General features: G+C 41.7%; 1 protein-coding gene across 1 annotated transcript in view; it reads left to right on the forward strand.

The window, feature by feature from the left end:
• galnt2 (UDP-N-acetyl-alpha-D-galactosamine:polypeptide N-acetylgalactosaminyltransferase 2) overlaps positions 1 to 11,201 on the forward strand; it is a 62,210-nt gene extending 51,009 nt beyond the window's left edge. The window contains exons 3-16 of the mRNA XM_056278803.1: positions 928 to 1,081; positions 1,857 to 1,955; positions 2,154 to 2,221; positions 2,812 to 2,877; positions 3,364 to 3,485; positions 6,187 to 6,274; positions 6,457 to 6,544; positions 6,686 to 6,789; positions 7,888 to 8,014; positions 8,822 to 8,914; positions 9,272 to 9,355; positions 9,553 to 9,679; positions 10,475 to 10,594; positions 10,789 to 11,201. Of these exons, the coding sequence (XP_056134778.1) occupies positions 928 to 1,081; positions 1,857 to 1,955; positions 2,154 to 2,221; positions 2,812 to 2,877; positions 3,364 to 3,485; positions 6,187 to 6,274; positions 6,457 to 6,544; positions 6,686 to 6,789; positions 7,888 to 8,014; positions 8,822 to 8,914; positions 9,272 to 9,355; positions 9,553 to 9,679; positions 10,475 to 10,594; positions 10,789 to 10,941 (1,493 nt within the window). The 3' untranslated portion in view covers positions 10,942 to 11,201. The remainder of the gene's footprint in view (positions 1 to 927; positions 1,082 to 1,856; positions 1,956 to 2,153; positions 2,222 to 2,811; positions 2,878 to 3,363; positions 3,486 to 6,186; positions 6,275 to 6,456; positions 6,545 to 6,685; positions 6,790 to 7,887; positions 8,015 to 8,821; positions 8,915 to 9,271; positions 9,356 to 9,552; positions 9,680 to 10,474; positions 10,595 to 10,788) is intronic.
• Positions 11,202 to 15,826: the final 4,625 nt, after the last annotated feature.

Consider the following 15,826-nt stretch of genomic DNA (forward strand, 5'->3'; position numbering starts at 1 on the left):
CTCAGTGATAAAGGCTAGATATTCTTCAGCATTGTTGCCAGGCACCTGACTGACTCAGAGGCCTCCAAGCAGGTTGTCCTCTTGGAACTCACCTTCCTGTGGACGGATCACATTGAGGAGGCCAACGAGAAGAAGAGGGCGAAGTATGCTGAGCTGGTGGAGTAGAGCAGCAATAACAGGTGGCGTGTGAGGTGTGAGCCCATCGAGGTGGGATGCAGAGGGTTTGCTGGCTGGTCCCTCTTCAGGGTCTATAACATGCTAGGCATCACAGGGGCCAGCAAACAGTGGGCCATCAAGTTGGTCACCAAGGCAGCTGAAGTGGCCTCAAGGTGGCTGTGGATCAGGAGAGGTGATCCATAGGTTAGGTAGTACTACCTGGACACAAGCTGGAACTTGGATCATCTCCGGCCGGGTTGCCGGAGATGATCAGGGTGTCTGATTGTTGAAAGACTCGAAACACCCGAGGATCCCAGGTTACATCACTGAGGATGTGTCCAGGTGCATTGCAAGATTTATTCTAGAATGTCGACACACCAACGTAAGCGATAAGGAGAAAAAAATCCTTCGTGTATCACAAAATGGTCCATGTCAGTCATGCTTCCTTTTTGCATTTTTGCATCAGACCAGTGGTTAAATATCACATTGCCATTAGCCATTATCTTATACTATGTTACTATTAATAATTTCTGGGCTACAATTTAAATGTGTTTAAATTGTCAGGAAAACCAATAGTAATGAAATAGTAAGAAAGTTCTGCAAGTAAGAAAACTTGAAGAACATTGACCTGGATGAAAACGTTTTCAAGCCAAGTTATATTTTTGTCATAACTGTGTGTGTGTGTGTGTGTGTGTGTGTGTGTGTGTGTGTGTGTGTGTGTGTGTGTGTGTGTGTGTGTGTGTGTGTGTGTGTGTGTGTGTGTGTCTACAGGTAAGGTGCGCTGGCAGGACTATGACCAGGACCTGTATGTTGGTGCCACTGTGGTCCGACCAGGCCAGGACCCCTATGCCAGGAACAAGTTTAACCAAGTAGAGAGTGACAAACTCCGTATGGACAGAGCAGTACCTGATACAAGACATGACCAGTAAGTAGAATATTAAACTCATAACAGACCCACAAACATAATTAACATGTACCCATGCTCTGAATGAGCATGAGTACATGTTGATAACATACCCACTCTCTCACACACACACACACACACACACACACACACACACACACACACACACACACACACACACACACACACACACACACACACACATGCACAAACAAACCTAATACTCCCAAGCAAGTAAACTAGCTCTCCTCTGCATTGTCATGGTATTTTTGTGGTATAGTGTGGTGTGTCTTTCTGACGATCTGACTATGTTGACTAGCGGGCTGAAGGACTAGATTCCAGTCCTTTAAAGCACAACATTACAGACCCCCCCCCCACACACACACACACAGATATCACATGCGCACACACCCCACCGTAATGAACTGGCAAAGCTGTGACTGTGCAAGTGTCCAAATCCGATGATACTGTTTGCCCCTGTTTCTCCTTCCTGTGTTTAAGTGTGCGTATCTTGATGTCACTGCATACTCAATCCAATTTGCTGTGTTCATATATGCACAAATCTGTTTAGTGAAAGACTCCAGCTCACAGCTTAGACCGGTGTTGAACCTTTCTGTGCACGAGAGTGTGTGTATGTGTGTATCTAGAATGTCTGTTTGTCTCATCTGTCTCTGTGACAATATATTTTTGTATTTGTATTTTGTATTTGTCTTTGTTTTATATTTCTAACGAGTGTGTGTGTTTGTGTGTGTGTGTGTGTGTGTGTGTGTGTGTGTGTGTGTGTGTGTGTGTGTAGTTGCAGGCATAAACATTGGAAGTCAGATTTGCCAGCCTCCAGTGTGGTCATCACCTTCCACAATGAAGCCCGCTCTGCTCTACTTCGGACAGTGGTTAGGTAGGAAAACATAAGGGTTACCGTGTACTCTATGTACCTATGTACCAAATCCACATTGCATTTTTAATACGTGGCAGACAGTCGCATGGTATTTATAAAGATATCCCAACTCTAAATGTGTCTACTAAATCTATAGTTGCTCTGATTTTGTGGTTTTCTGCTTCTCCCCCCCCCCCCCCCCCCAATCTCTCTGTTCAGTGTCCTGAAGAAAAGCCCCACACACTTAGTCAAAGAGATTATTCTGGTTGATGACTACAGTGACAACCGTAAGTAATGTAATCACAATCCCCTGAAAACATGCACCTGTAAGAAGCCATCATTTTGTGAAACCATCTAAATATAAATGTGTGTAAATGAGATGGGTTATGTAGTCCTAGACCTGTCACAGTGATGAGGTTTTAACACTAAAGTTGGTACAATTTAAAATTGTTGATGGGGTCATTGTCCTGCATTATTATGAATTGCTTTCATCATATTGCATATTACTCCCAAAGTTTGGAAACACCTTTGCTTTCTTCACGCTATATTTATCTTACAATTCGATACCAGTGAGGAACATTACACAGCTTGACAGTGACACCAACTCTTTTACACTGTGACTGAACAGTGATTTGCAGGTTGGATGCACATTTTGCATGTTCATTCATTCGGCATGGGAGCAATAATAATATGAGCTCCCAATTATTTTGTAATTACAAAAATACCAACATTAACTGTGTTGCGTTATGACTACAGGTGTTTCTCTAAAGACGTAGGCCACCAGGAAAATGCCCATTGCATCAAGATTATGTACCTTGTATAATATTTATTTATGTGTGTGTATGCATGTGTGTGTGTGTGTCTCTTGGTACACTAGCTGAGGATGGAGCCCTGCTGGGGAAAATAGAGAAGGTGCGAGTGCTGAGAAATGACCGGAGAGAGGGTAAGAAGAGAAACAGGGAAAAAAAGTTTAAACACCTTCAAGCAAAAGCAGTTCCGGGGTTCGTCATGCCCTCATGTGATAAATCAACGTATCTTTCACACATCTTTCGTCATGGGCAAATTTAGTGCAAATATCCCAATTTTGTGCAAAACTGGCATTTGTTGATGACAGTTTCAAAGGATTTGGTCATGAGTTCTGCAACACTGAATTCCCCTATGGTTCCTGTTAGTTAAGCATCAGCAGCTTGTAAATTTTGTAAATGGCTTTATTCCCAAGAAAAAAAAAAAAAACAACATTCGCTCCACTTTCAGCTGGATTTTGGATAACTCCCAGGCAAAAAAAAAAAAAATCACATTGAAATGCAGGAATAGTCCTTTTGGCAGTAAGAAGCTCATTAAGTCTGCCCAGCTGCCTGTTTCTGTCGGTCCTTTTTGCTATCTAAAGTAAAAGTTGCTGATAATATTGTAACCGGCTTGTTTTTGTCAGGCCTGATGCGGTCCAGGGTGCGAGGTGCAGACGCTGCCACAGCTTCAGTTCTCACCTTCCTCGACTCTCACTGCGAATGCAATGACCACTGGCTAGAGCCACTGCTGGAAAGAGTTGCCGAGGTACACACATGCATGCACGCACACACGTGCACACACAAACACAGGCTTGCATGCATTACTGGAACATGTACATGCATTTACAGAAAGTAAGGAATGAAAAGAGGGAATTGTAAGAGCTAGAAACAAATAAAGGTGACAGGAAAGAGGAAAGAAAAAGAGCATTGTTAGAGCAGCTTGGTTGTTGTGACACATTGATGAAGATCATGACACTGACAGCCACAGTACCCCGATGGGCACATCTCCTGCAACTGAGAAAGCGCACTGTTTGCCTTCTTCCTCCAAAGACTTTTAAATCATTATTGGTAAAAAGCTTAAGAAGTAAGGGTAAATGTTACTGTTTTGAATCGGTTTCTTTAGTCGGCCCTGTTGCTTCACCAGGCACTGCTCACACTGCATAGAAAAGGAAAATGAAAAGGATTTAATTGTTTGAACACTTGTCTCAAGCTGGCACAACATTCAGAAATGGCACCTTGTTAAGACTGCTTTTGATTTGTGTGTGTGGATGTCACGGACAAAACTTTTTGGTCCATGTGTATGTTTGCATGTACACCGGGAGTAATTTAAGGCAATATTTTGATTAAAGTGTTTCCATTGTTTTAAATAACACAATTTCCCAAAAACTGTTACCATAATCCACTTTTAATCAGATTTTATTTATCTGTCTGTGGTTTATCTTTTACTACCAACATAATGATGTCCTCTTCCAAGACATGTCCTTCCTCGTAATTGTCTCTGCCTACTTGTGGCAGTCCAAGCAAGCATATTCATTTTCTCCGCCTATCTTTTTTATTTTTTTTCATTCTTGATACATTATCAAAAGGACTTAGCTGTTAGCCATTTTCACTTTTTTCATTAAAAAAAAACAAACTAGTTGACTGCGCCTGGTGACCTTTCACATGAAGTTTTTTCAAAAAGTCAGAACAAGCCCGAACAAGATGTATACGTCCACCAATAAATCAAGATTAAATCAAGATTGAGCAAGAATGTAGGCAATTAAGTTTTCTCAGATTTTAACCTTACCCTGATAAAGATAATGAGAAAAAGGTGTTTACGTGACTGTTTCTGAACTCGGAGGTATGCCTTAATTGGTTTATGACCACATGTGATGTCTTAATGTTACAGAAGATGTCAATAGCTAATGAGTTATTGCACTTTTTTTTAAACTTTTTTTTTAAACACAGACATGCACACATAGACTCACATCTTCTATGGGGCCCATCTGTCCCAGGAGTAAATAAATAAACAAATGAATAAATAAATAAATAGTGTTTCTGAATGGATCCCTTCTTTGCTGGGTACCATAAGTGGGTCATAAAAAGTTGTTTTTCCCCCCTCCTCTCCCCAATTGTACTTGGCCAATTACCCTATTTTCCGAGCTGTCCCGGTCACTGCTCCACCCCCTCTGCTGATCCGGGGAGGACTGCAGACTACCACATGCCTCCTCTGATACATGTGGAGTCGCCAGCTGCTTCTTTTCACCTGACAGTGAGGCGTTTCGCCAGGGGGACATAGCGTGTGGTAGGATCACACTATTCCCCCCAGTTCCCCCTCCCACATACCCACATCCAGCTTCTCACCTGCAGACAAGGCCAATTGTGTCTGTAGGGGCACCCGACCAAGCCGGAGGTAACGCGAGGATTCGAACCGGTGATCCCCGTGTTGGTAGGCAACGGAATAGACCACAACGCCACCCAGACGCCCAAGTTGGTCATAAAAAGTTAAAGAAATGTAGCTCTTTACCACAATACGACTGCAACTCTGTTTACATCTGGGTGTCCCGTTAGGCCAGCAGGATTGTGTGTGATGTTCTTTTAATGTTGTACTTTTAGTCCTACCAGTAACAATCCTTATGCTGACTCTAAACCAGTTACAAACAGCGGCTTTGCTACCTGATGGCAAAGCTTTGGTTCAAAGAAACCAGTCTGTTTTTTTCTTGTAAATCAAATGATGCATTGTCAACGAAATACCAGTAAATGAGGTGTCTGGATGGTGTGGTGGTCTATTCTGCTGCCTACCAACACAGGGATCGCCAGTTCAAATCCCCGTGTTGTCTCCGGCTTGGTCGGGCGTCCTTACAGACACAATTGGCCGTGTCTGCGGGTGGGAAGCCAGATGTGGGTATGTGTCCTGGTCGCTGCACTAGCACCTCCTCTGGTCGGTCGGGGCGCCTGTTCGGGGGGGGGGGACTGGGGGAAATGGTGTGATCCTCCCACGTGCTATATTCCCCTGGTGAAACTCCTCACTGTCAAGTGAAAAGAAGCGACTGGCAACTCTACATGTATCGGAGGAGTCATGTGGTAGTCTGCAGCCCTCCCCGGATCGGCAGAGTGGACGGCTTGGAAGAGTGGGATAACTGGCCAGATGCAATTGAGGAGGAAAAGGGGGGGGGGATCCACAAAAAAAAGAAAAAAAAGAAAGAAATACCAGTAAATGCACTGCTAATGATCAGTAACTTAGCTAGGACATGTGACACAAGCAGATGTGTTTTGATTTTGGTCTTGTACCACAGATGAGGATTGAAAATAGTTTGCAATGCTGTTTATCCGTACCTGTATGACAAGAGCAGAAATATAGTATTATGTTTTAACAAGTCCCGTTCTTTTAAAGCAACGTGATATTAAGCTGATTTGATCCTGGACCAAAAAAAGTGACATTTCTTTTTTTCCCTCTGTGACTGTCCCCGATGCCACCAACCTCACAGGATAAGACAAGGGTAGTTTCTCCGATTATCGATGTCATCAACATGGACAACTTCCAGTATGTCGGAGCTTCAGCGGATCTAAAGGGAGGTAAGGTGCTACACACACAAGCAAAAACACACTTGCACACACAAACATACGTTCATATACGTAGTCCTCTATAATTCTTACACTTAATGAAAGTTACAATAATCAGCTGTGTAACTTTGGTCCATGTTTGTGCTTGTGTGTGTTTGTGGGCACGTGTGCATGTTTTTTTTATCTGTCTTAAGGTTTTGACTGGAACCTGGTGTTTAAATGGGACTACATGACCCTGGAGCAGAGGAGGGCAAGACAAGGAAACCCTATTGCTCCTATCAAGTGAGACACACACACACACACAAACATTAATTTCAAAATTGCACACACAAACATTCATTCATACAGATGTGTAGACACATGTGCTAATACTTTTCCCTTTGCTCACCCTCTGGTTCCCTCTCTCTCCATCTCTCTCTGCAGGACTCCTATGATAGCGGGTGGTCTGTTCGTGATGGATAAGGAGTACTTTGAGCTGCTGGGAAAGTATGACATGATGATGGACGTATGGGGTGGAGAAAACCTGGGTAAGCTGAACTATAATGAAATAAATCTGAACACCGTTGAAACAGAATAAAGTATATAGGATTATTATATATTCTATACATGTATAATATTTCCATACAAGTTATTTTTTTAAAGTAAGCAGGTTGCAGCGTGCTTACTTGAAAGGGTTGTACACATGGTTGTTTTTGCTCAGATATCAGAAATTCCTTCTGACTTGTAGTATGTCTTCTCTCTTGTGAGATTAGGCAAGGAAAATTAAGTACAAAGAATGTGCTTGGCACCGTGACCAGATCACTAGATTATATTAAAGAACATGATAAAATTAGGGGGATCCATTAGCATTTTGATGGATGCTGGGCCCAGCATTCATCTGGCTAGAAAGAAACTTACGGAACAGATCCTGGTCCTCAGTTCTGATTGGCTGACTCATGTCTGAAGCTTTTAAAAGTACATTCTCTGCTTAAAACGGAGGACAGCAGGGGATTCTCCAGTACAGCTGATCTAATAAGGAGAAATTGTGGATGCAATATTGATGAAGTGAAGTATGAATTGAATTGAACCCTGGATGAGCAGAACACAGTGAATCCGGCGTAGTAGATTGATAGCAGCTTTTTTTTGTATTGATTTTTTTATTAAAGTCTGTGAGGCAACTGCTAGCAGTAAACAACTGCTGGTTGTTATCCGAGCCTGTCTTGAGACACTGTGGGAGCAGTATGATGATTCAAAGCTAAGTTTAATCTCAGATACTTGTACTCGTTTAGCTAACAATGGACTCCATATTACCTCTGAGAAAGTGACTGTGAATGTTCTCATTCATCCAGGTCATGGTTATCCAAAGGAGTTGAATCAAGTGCAACTGGACTTGGTATCTTGTCTCTGAGAAAGTAGAGCGCAGTTAAAACTGAGTTTTTGCAGAGATCAAGAAATTTATAAAATGTAGAGAGAAAACATGAAATTTCAAGACTATCAAGAGTCTAGTGTGGTTTATGGGTAGTCCTCTTGAAATGACTGTTGGTTTTGTCAGACAGTGGCAGGATTCATTGGTTGGTTAATACAGTATGTAAAGTTTTGAGAAGGGTGTATATGTATTTATATGGTGTTTTGTGTGTGTGCTCCAGAGATCTCATTTCGTGTGTGGCAGTGTGGTGGCAGTCTAGAGATCATCCCTTGCAGTAGAGTCGGCCATGTCTTCAGAAAGCAACACCCATATACCTTTCCTGGGGGCAGCGGGACTGTATTTGCCAGGTAATGCACACAACACACACACACACACAACACACGGGCAGCTTTCTAAACCTAGCATGTGTTTAAATGCTGAAATAAACTTAAAAATACTAAGCATTCTTGGATGAAACTCTTACAAATCTGTTGCACAACAGCGAGCTGATGAAAGAATTTCTGTAATCCCGTCATTGTCCTGACAAAAGCAATGTCCCCTCCTTAAACAAGTTAGAATTCAAGAATCCAGAGAGCATGACTTCCAGTATGAGTTGAGACATAATAAAAATGGGAACAACAGTACTAATGAGCATGGTGAGGGGAAAAAAAAGATAGGGAAGATTGTTTCACAGAGGCGCAGCCTTTTTTCTCTCAAGCTGAAGCTTTCCCTCCTGTGGTTCTAAGTGGAATTAAAAGTTGAGGGCAAAAAGGTTACTGTGCGTGTGTGTGTGTGTATGTGTGTGTGTGTGTGTGTGTGTGTGTGTGTGCGCGTGTGTGTGCACATGCGCGTGCACGCGCACGCACATCAAGTGTGTGCATGAGTGTATGTGTTTCCTGCAGTGCCTGTGCTGCAAGGCGAGTTTTTTTCAGCCACTGCAGGAAGCTCTCAAATGTGTGTGTGCTCACCTAAATGAAAATAACGCAAAACAAATGCAATGTGTCTGCAAAAGAAATGACTTGTCTGTCTGAGAACTGCAGCCATGGAACACTCTGTTTCATACATCAAATTATCTCTCTTGCTCTCCCTTTCCCCTCACTCTCTGCATCTCTCTCTGTTCCTCTTTCTTTCCTCATCTTTCCTCATCCCTCTCCTTCCCTCCACTCCCTTCTTAGGAATACAAGGAGAGCAGCCGAGGTGTGGATGGATGAATTTAAAAACTTCTATTATGCTGCTGTCCCCTCAGCCAGAAACGTCCCCTACGGCAAGTAAGTACCTTTATGAATTGACTCTACATACCAGTTACAGGCCCTCTCATGTTTTATTTTTGAATTTTTGCACCCATCTGCGTTGTACGACCCTCTCTGCTGCATGAACTCTCACTTCGTACCAAGTTAGGCATGGTTTACTAACATCCTAGACAAAGAGAGGCACCCTCAATATCCATCTCCATCCCAACCTAAAGAGCAGTTATCTGCTGTAAAGGATGTGCCCTTGGATATGCCTGTGTGGTTCTCTTCCTTGCTTCAAGTAAGGGTCATGTGGGGCTACATTTCAACTATTTCTGTCAAGGGGAGGTTCTGCTGGCAGCTGTAATTTCCTCTCTATTCATCTCTGTCTCTTAGCATCCAGAGCCGCTTGGAGATGAAGAAGAGACTCCACTGTAAGCCATTTAAATGGTACTTAGAGAATGTTTACCCTGAACTACGGTAAGAAAAACCATGATTTTACATATCAAGTAATGGAATGAAATTTGAGATAGGAATTAAAAGTCAATTATAAACCTGCTATTTTTCACAGCCATAACTTAATCTGTGTGTGTGTGTGTGTGTGTGTGTGTGTGTGTGTGTGTGTGTGTGTGTGTGTGTGTGTGTGCGTGTGTGTGTGTGTGTGTGTGTGTGTTTAGGGTCCCAGACCATCAGGATATAGCATTTGGAGCCTTGCAGCAAGGAGGAAACTGTCTAGACACCCTTGGTCATTTCGCTGACGGGGTGGTGGGCGTCTATGAATGCCACAATGCTGGAGGCAACCAGGTAGTGTTACCTCGACGACACACACAGGTCAGCCAATCAGATCTTTGCTCTAGAGTCACCTGGGTGGCAAGTGGTGGCGTGTGTGGTGAGAGGTATTGACAATCCTGGGGGTGCAATAAAGGAGAATACAGCTGGTGAATACACTTTCTTCAACCACACCTGGTCATCTCTTGAACCGTTGATCATCCTCACATTGTCGTTTTGCTTGTGATGTCAAGTTTTTTGTTTTTAAAGGGCTATATGGTTAAAGTTGATTTGAGCTTAATTGTGTGCTTTAGCTTTGCTTTTGTATACAACAAAAGTGAACAATCTGTGCGGGTACAGTTTGATAGGGCCCAATGCTGGAATCCTGCAGCTTTCCATTTAATTGCTGTATTTAAGACTATTTAAGCTACTTCAGAATATCCAAATCAGATTTGAATTGGTGGTTGCTCATTTTAACGGTTACTGTCTGATAGAACTTTGATTTGATTTTGACTTGATTTTATATTCAAAAACTAATTTAGTCCTTGTGTTGACAAAAAAGATAACACAGTACTCATGGGCAGGTTTATAGCATGTATAGCGCCAGCAAGGCCACATTTTGTGCCGGGTTAGCCACGATGCTGGCTGCAAAACTACACTTTAGAAGGAACACGTCTAAATTGAGGTGTGTGGATTCGCATCTTTATTTATGTTTATGGGTGAGTGTGTATTCATGTGGGCAGACGTGTGTGTGTGTGTGTGTGTGTGTGTGTGTGTGTGTGTGTGTGTGTGTGTGTAAACTAATATGTGCATAATTATATTCTCCTGTAGGAGTGGGCCCTGACCAAGGATAAATCTGTTAAACACATGGACCTGTGTCTTACTGTAGTAGACAGAACGGCTGGCTCCCTTATCAAATTACAGGGCTGTAGAGAGAATGATAGCAGACAGGTAAGAGGGAAGAGACTTGCACATGCACACTCACAAAGACACAAATCCTCATCTGAGAGGTGGCTCACTGGTCAGACATGGATTTTTTTCCCCCAACTTGTTGAGAATGTTTTATAGGATTATGCTTTTGCACTATTGCTCTCTCTCCTGTGTATACATGTGTATTCATATATTATACTTGTATATGTATCTAGAAATGGGAGCAGATTGAGTCCAACTCGAAGCTTCGTCACGTGGGTAGTAACCTATGTCTGGACAGCCGCAGTGCCAGGATGGGGGGGCTCACCGTGGAGGTTTGCAGCCCCAGCCTCAACCAACAGTGGAAGTTCACCCTCAATTTGCAATGATCGAGGATGCTCCAGATACACACACAAAGATGAAGAGAGACAAGGACACAGATGGGAAGACAGAAAGATGGATACAAACACAGGAAACAATGGACGAATGGATAAAAGGAAAGACATCCTTCTTCCTCCTTCTCTTCTTCCTCTTCTTCATTTGTTTCCTCCTCCTGCTTAATGGGGCAGGTTTTTTCACGCTGTTCTTTTACCCCCTCTCCCAAGAGCCACGCCTCCAAGGGGAGGGGCTTTTAGACCTTATTGGAGGAAACGGGAAACTATTTGAGGATGAATGGGGATGGTGATGATCACATTGATGATGATGATTATGATGGCAATGAAGATACTTTCCATCCAAACCACATACCTCAGTATTTTCATCAATAGATGCCGATGTGAGTGATGGATGAGTGATTCCCCCCCCTTATTTTTTGTTTTCATCGCTGGTGAAATGGAATAGAACATTTTTACTTTAATTATTTTGTTTTCTTCTATTTCTATTTCTTAATGTTGATTCTTGATCGAGTTTCAAGACAACTTTTCTTTTTCTCCAAAAAAATGGGGAGAAAAGGATGTTCTTTGTTGTCATTGCTGGTGTCGTAACTTCTCTCTGGTGCTCTCTCATTGTTTGGAATGTAAAAACACAATATTCCCCACTGAGCCAGTGGCTGTGACAGCAGACAGACAGAAGAGGTTTTTTTTATTTAGGTTGTGGTTATGGTGAGGTTAGGCTCTAGTTTGATTGACATTTTGTTGTAGTTTGGTTCTGCTTGCATGAAGGGAGTGAACAGACTCTATGCACTGAGCTTTGCCTCTCATTCATTCATCCATGACATGCTCATGCTTTACTGACACGGATGAGAGAGAGGGAGAGAAATTTTTTGTTTTGTGGATTTTTTTTCTCCATACAGTTTTTCATACAGTGTGTGTCTGTGGGTCCTCTGTCTCTGGTGGATGGAGGGGTAGAGAGAAAGAGCTTCCTGTCTGGGGGTGTTGGGTTTATTACAGATTCAACCAGAAAGTGAAATTCCGGTAACCAGGAAGTGGAATTCCAGTAACCAGAAAGTGTCTTCAGGCCCAGCGAGTGGATTGGCTGTTTTTCTTGAGACTGTAGCACTGGCTGCTATGGTATCTTCACTTCTCCACCATTCTGTCTTTTAAAGGAACATACACACACAAAATCAGTTATTAATCAAGTTTTTTTTTTTACATCACTGGGGAAATAACTTAAGTCTAAAAATTATATTGCTTTTCTTTTCCATACAGCTGTCAGGAGGGTATTTTGTGCTCCTACTATACTGTAAAGTAATCAAGTGACCGAATAGAAATTACATTTTCTTCACACACCCTCCTGTAAATCTCTGGCTCTTCTCTTGAGAGTGATTTGAGTATACAATTATTCGTTTTCTGTACAAATGATTTCCTTACCTTTTAACTGGATTGCCTTGATAGGAAGCTTACAGTCTAACAATCATGTTTGAATTGTCATGGACGTGGTGGGCGATTATGGAGAACCTATTGTTGGATTGTACCCAGAATGCCATGTTGTAGTTGCCTCTCTAAAACTAACAGCTGACTCAAAATGGCTGGCTATAGCATTTGTAACCTCACCTTGGGAAGATGCCAAACTATTTAAAAAAAAGAAAAATAAAAGTAACTGCAGTAGATTTGGATACTTGGCAGTGAGTTATGAGTCAGTTTTGCAGAACTATGGCAGGCTGCTGTAGAATATTTATAATAAACAGCCCTAGTGGTTTCCCAGAGTGCAAGGGCAGATGGATGGATGATGCACCATTCAGCAGAATGTCTTGGATACTTGCAGGAAGATGCTTGCCGATCGGGCTCCCCCCCCCCCCATTATTCATTGATGGTGTGGAAAAATCTTTCAAATGAAGTTTAGAAAACATGGCACATAATTGTTAGCAGGACTTGGCCACCCTAATTGTTAGATAAACATTTTTAATTCAATGTCTGGGAGCATTATTTCATGGGTTACTGACAAATTCTTTTTGGCTCTTCGATAATGAAGCACTCATGGGAAAATTTGGTGTTGTGATTCACCATCAGAATCTTTAGATGTTTGACAGAGTAAAACCTTGTTTATTATACCACTGAAACAGAGGTTGTGCGATCAAATAGAAATATTCCAAAAAGCATTTTGCATTGAAAGTACAGACCAAAGTTTACTTGTGGTATATTACATGTGCATGCACATTTTTTCTCAAAATGTTCTGCACAGTTAAATTTGCAGTGAAGTACATTTATCTGCATGCATCACAAAGCAAGTCCACAACTATAATGCACAATAGTGTAACTGCATCAATGTATTTGTCTCATTATGTCTGTTTGGTAGACCGTTCTGTTCCGAAGGTTTGGAGAAACAAGGTTTTATACTGTCCATACAAAATCATTCTCTTCTAGAGGGGAACCAATACTCTTTTTTTTTCTTTCTTTTTTTTTGTCCTTGGAAAATAAACCCTTAAAGCTTTTCTGTATGCACTCAGTGTTAAACATCTACTGAAAAAAAAAATTATGACATGGAATATTTGGGGGCCCTGATGTTTTTTTTTTCAATAATGTAATGAGATGAATAATTTCAGCATCATTAGAATGTCATAAATTACAGTTTCTGTGTATTTGCTACATTTACTGTAACCAAGTACTTGTACTTAAATCTGATTTAAAGGCCAAAGTCTTAACACTTTTTATATGAATCCAATACACCACTAGTCTCTGCCTACTATACTACTCCTAGGGATTTAATTATAGATTACCTTTGATTTATTGTGGGGTGTTTTGGGAAATTTGTAATGATTGTACTTGGAATGACATCATTTGGCAGCTTCTAGGCAACTAAATAATCAACCAAGAAAATCAACCGTTGAAAACATGCATAACAAAGAAAGTCCTGTTTGGTTTTGACTTTTGGTTATTCCATAAAGAGGCTGTAGCCATAAGTGTTCTTGAAACGTATTCTCTTTATTTCTCTGTTTATTTCACTGTTTCTCTCACACAAAAACACACAAAACACACAACATTCATTATTGATAAAAAAGAAATTTTTTTTACTGAACTTTCTATCTGACAAAGACTGCCATGTTTGTTGTACGTTATACCTAAATGTCTCTTACCTAAATGTCTCTTTTTCCATCATTTCCTGTTTTCTGTCATTTTCCATCATTTGTATTTGTTTTTATTTACATCATGCCTAATCTTAACCTATTTTTGTCAATACAACCAACTGTAAGTAGTGGAATTGGAAAGCTTGGCTGAATTTGCACCTCTGGTAAAAATGGCTGTCCTGTGACTTGATGGGTTTCCGGGTTTGACTGTCATGTTGCCAGGCACAGGGCCCATCGGTGTCAGGTTGGGGAGAGACGTGCCCATATCCCTCTCTGTGTTTCCCCCTTTTATTTGGCCATGATGACCAGTATCCAGTCTGAACCAGGTTTACGGGGTTGGCTCACTTTGTTCTCAATCAGTTTGGGAGGACAGCTAACCATTAAAGTTTTAGTCGGGAGAAATCTTTTTCTAAAAAAAAAAAAAAAAGTCTAATTATTCCTAAGCTTTTTCAGTATGTTGTCATAATTTCTATTTGACTTCCCTCTCATGGTTAATGAATTGAGTGGGACATTGAAGTGAATTGTCCTCATTAGTCCTAACACTCTGCAGTCTCTTCAGATACTCCTTAGGAAGATTTGGCTTTGTTTCACACCGGAGAACCTAACGAACACAACCGATTGTGCAGACTTCACCCAATCCGGCACCACTTACAACAGATGCTCAGAGTATTTCACTGGTCCAGTGTAGCTGTCTTGACCCATAGGAGCCCATACTTAGCGGTCATTCCACAATCCAGCTCAGCCAAACTATTTTCTCCCTGGTGCCAGGATTAATTCCAGAGCGCATTTTGTTCCAAATCTAAATGCATGCCTCATTTTATCCCCATCTGTTAAGCTAGAAAAATATGACCAGACTTGTAAATGAGCCAGTTGCGTGTACATCGTAGTCTCCTGGTTTCAAATTCTTCTTTTTTTTTCCTTTATCTATCCTGTTGTGCTACCCACATGCATGCAGCATTTTTCAAATGCCTCCCTCGCTATGTCCACAGATGTTGATGTTTGGATGCATTTGTCTATGGTGTATTCAGTGACCCCAAACCAGGGAGAGACTATCATCAAGCATCTGGCCCATCGTCAGTGTTAATAAGTGGGACATGTAACTGTTTTTTTTAGTGGTGTGTGTGCGACATCTTCCCTATCAAATGACAGATCAAGAAACACCATGCAACAAGAAATAGGAAAAAGACACATGAGGGACCAAGTGCTTGGTGCCAAATGTACTTTTGGATCTCTCTCTCTTTGGATTTCTGGTTCTGGTGTCTGTGAAACTGTTTTTGTACTGTCGCTTTCCTTTCCCATGCTTCACATCTTGTGTTTTACCAGAAAGCCTGAGGTTTGTGATTGACAGCAGCTGGGGAACTTTGGTTATTGCCTTATTAGCCTAGTTTCCACCATGGGGACAAACGGGGTTAGCGCTGGCATATTTATTAACCTGTCGGACCAGTAAGGTTTTCCCAAGGCGTACTGCTATTTGGTTGGTATCCACCATGGGGCCAAATAGGGCTGTGTTGCTAATTTCAACATAGGAATACCAAGTACTAAGTAGAGTCAGTTTAAACCAAACATTGTACAGTCAGTGAATCATTTGTTCAACTTATTGCCAGCAGAGTTTATTTGCCAACAGAGTTATTGTTTGAAATTGTACTGTATTTCTTTCAGTCCAAGGTTATGAGTGGTGATTTGGCCCTGCCCTTGCTAAACCATGTGAAAAGCATCCAATGGCAGCATATGCATAATCACCAGACCACGCATGACTAACCATGGCAATACTG

This window comes from Lampris incognitus, chromosome 4, assembly GCF_029633865.1.
Source record: "Lampris incognitus isolate fLamInc1 chromosome 4, fLamInc1.hap2, whole genome shotgun sequence".
Taxonomy (NCBI): Eukaryota; Metazoa; Chordata; class Actinopteri; order Lampriformes; family Lampridae; genus Lampris; species Lampris incognitus.